The sequence below is a fragment of the Trypanosoma grayi genome, assembly GCF_000691245.1.
Source record: "Trypanosoma grayi strain ANR4 Tgr_347_V1, whole genome shotgun sequence".
NCBI classification, from domain to species: Eukaryota; Euglenozoa; class Kinetoplastea; order Trypanosomatida; family Trypanosomatidae; genus Trypanosoma; species Trypanosoma grayi.
This window is the reverse complement of record NW_008825966.1, coordinates 13,083-15,824: the sequence shown is the minus strand read 5'-3', so window position 1 is coordinate 15,824 and position 2,742 is coordinate 13,083. Positions and strand designations below refer to the sequence as shown.

General features: G+C 58.8%; 3 protein-coding genes across 3 annotated transcripts; all 3 read left to right on the top strand.

Moving 5' to 3' along the window:
• Positions 1 to 345: 345 nt before the first annotated feature.
• Positions 346 to 807, top strand: DQ04_03471080 (Atg8-like protein 2; the record flags this gene model as incomplete). The annotated part of the gene is made up of 1 exon (XM_009312854.1): positions 346 to 807. The coding sequence occupies one exon, from the start codon at positions 346 to 348 to the stop codon at positions 805 to 807; it is 462 nt and encodes a 153-aa protein (XP_009311129.1).
• A 337-nt stretch (positions 808 to 1,144) lies between these two features.
• On the top strand, positions 1,145 to 2,095 carry DQ04_03471070 (hypothetical protein; the record flags this gene model as incomplete). Its single annotated transcript, XM_009312853.1, has 1 exon — positions 1,145 to 2,095. One exon carries the CDS (start codon positions 1,145 to 1,147, stop codon positions 2,093 to 2,095), a length of 951 nt encoding a protein of 316 aa, XP_009311128.1.
• Positions 2,096 to 2,172: 77 nt separating this feature from the next.
• DQ04_03471060 (hypothetical protein) lies at positions 2,173 to 2,721 on the top strand (the record flags this gene model as incomplete). The annotated part of the gene is made up of 1 exon (XM_009312852.1): positions 2,173 to 2,721. The coding sequence occupies one exon, from the start codon at positions 2,173 to 2,175 to the stop codon at positions 2,719 to 2,721; it is 549 nt and encodes a 182-aa protein (XP_009311127.1).
• Positions 2,722 to 2,742: the final 21 nt, after the last annotated feature.

Sequence of the window (2,742 nt, the reverse complement as noted above, 5' to 3'; positions counted from 1 at the left end):
TATATATATATATATATATATCATCTATTCCTCTTCCCATATGTGTATCTATATATCTGTATGTGCAATTCACTGTTTCCCACTCGCTCGCCTTCTCATCTTTTTCTTTCCCTTCTCGCATACACACATGACGTATTATAGCGTGAAACGAACAAGAGTAAAGGGACCATACGCCTAGGCACTCCACAGCTTGGTACCGGCTCCCTCCTCCTACTACTACTACTACTGCTACTCTCACAACAGTCCCCTATATACACGCCGGTTTGGGCCATACACCTGTTGCACTAGAGTAGCAAGTTGCTTTCTATCCATCTCCCTTTTTTTTTCACTGTGCAACATATATTTATGATTGATCCTCACCACTCTTCACGCGCGCGCGTAAACCCGCGCTACCGCTACCAGCTGACGCACAGCTTTGCTGACCGGCGGCGGGAGACCGCGTCTATGCGGCACCGCTACCCACAGTGTGTTCCCGTCGTGTGCGAACCGGACATGGGCATTGCGCCGAGTGACGCCGGACTACTTACCGGCCGCCACCGCCTGCAGCGCGAGTTGGACCGTGCGAAGTTCCTCGTCCCCACTGAGGCGTCTATTCAACAGCTGTTGTTACTGCTGCGCAGCCGCCTGTTGCTGGAGGCGGAGCAGGCTGTATTCCTGTTCGTTGATAATGAGTTACCGCCGAGCTGCGCTTGCATCGGTGACATCTACGCACAGCGGAAGGACGACGATGGGTTTCTGTACATGACTTATAGCATCGAGAGTACATACGGTGCTAAGCTGCCGAGGGGACACGCACCGTGGATGTAGGATGGTGCAGTTGCTGCAATCTCTCCCTCGTCAATATTTATCCCCCTTTTTTTCCGCTAGACAGTTCTGTGCACTGACTGTGCTGCTGCTGTTCTTCCTGATGCTACTGCTTTGTTTCGGCCGGGCAGATCCTCTCGCAGCCAACGCCACTTTGTGACCCTCCGCTTCTTCTTTCCGCCCCCCTCTTACTCGGCCGGTGCTGCACTGATCTCCAAACACCAGGGCAGCGCCAGTAATAACAACAGAAAAAAGAAAGAAGGGATAACGTAGAGCGTGCACGCGCACGTTGAATCACTGGAGTAGAAAACCAGCACCCCCCCCACAGAACCAAACGGCGATGTTCTACACGGGCTGCGAATACCGTGGGGAAAAGACACCCGACGGCAAGCGTTTCCACGGGCAAGGTGTCTACACCTTCTCCAACGGTGACACGTACGTGGGCGCGTTCAACGACGGCCGCATACACGGCCACGGCACCCTCTTCTTCCCTGCCGAGCGCGGTGGTGGACAGTACCGCGGTGTCTGGGAGAACGGCCGCAATATCTCAGGTGCCTTTGTCTTTGCTGACGGGTTGGTGTACGGCAGCGGCGACAACACCAATAAAGTGCCCAACAACGCTAACCCCGAAGCCGCCAATGGCGGCTCGAGTGCGCGTATTTTCTCTGCAGAGAGTAATACAACCAATACAAGTAGCAGCAGCAGCAACAAGAGGCACGTTGGAGACCTGGGCCGGCGGGGGCTGGCGAATAACTGGCTGTACTGCCGTGAGGGCGACCGCCGCCTGTGGGCAGAGCACCTGCGTGAGGTGATGCCGGTGCTGCCGCTGCAGGCGCTGCTCGGGGGCGAGCGCGTGCCGCAGTCGTCGTGCTGGGGGGCGGAGCCCGTCGTCGCGCCAAGTGTTGCTGCGGAGGCAAAGACGCCCGCCACCTTTGCGCAGAGCCAGCCGCGTGGTCTGCCGGACATTCTGCCGGACTACTGGGCGGACAGGGAGCAGCGGGCACATGTGGTGTCGAGAATGCAACTCGAAACGCCGCCGTTCATCGGCGCGCAGGGCGGCGCGGGCCGCGAAGAGACAATGCCGGAGGATGGAGGGCGGCCCGCGATGAATCTCTCCCTGCGTATAATCGCTCCGCTAGAATCGGAGGCCATGCGAAAGGCAATTGCTGCTGCTGCTGCAGCGTCGGCAGCCGCAATGCCATCACCACTGAAGCACCGCCGGGCGTCGGGTTCTANAAGGCAATTGCTGCTGCTGCTGCAGCGTCGGCAGCCGCAATGCCATCACCACTGAAGCACCGCCGGGCGTCGGGTTCTACGGAGCCAAGGAGCAGTTTGCCACGCACCTCGCGGGAGGGCACTGAAGCGCAGATGTACGAGAGTAGTACTTCTGACCAGTTGCTTGCGTACGGTTCGCGGCAGGCGGCGGGCGAGAGCCAGACAATGCCGTCACTGCCAGGCATAAGCCGTGTGACATTGGAGTACAGCTCACCCCACACCGCTGCCTTGTTTGCCTCCGCCTCGGGGTTCTGCGACATGCCAGAGCAGTCGCCAACGGCGTCGGGCCCACAGGGGCCATCGCCACATGTAACATCGATGCACAGACCAGTGGCACCACGTCACATGGTACTGGCGGACGGCTCCGCTCCTGATGTGGACCGAGGCACCGGGGTGGCATCAGCGGGGCAGCAGCAGCAGCACCAGCCCACAGGTGAGGCATGCACACCGTTGCCTGGGGATGATGATCCGCTGCTTGAAGAACACTCAGCCCACGCATTGCTCGCTCAGTCTAACGATCTCACGCCGCCCGAGACACCAGAGGTACCTGCCCTGATTGAGGAGTGCGTGCACAAGACGCCGTCGCCTGTGGCTGGCGAGCCGCTGGATGATCTGCAGAACGATGATCACGAGGAGCTTTAGTACTTGCCGAAGGATCGGGAG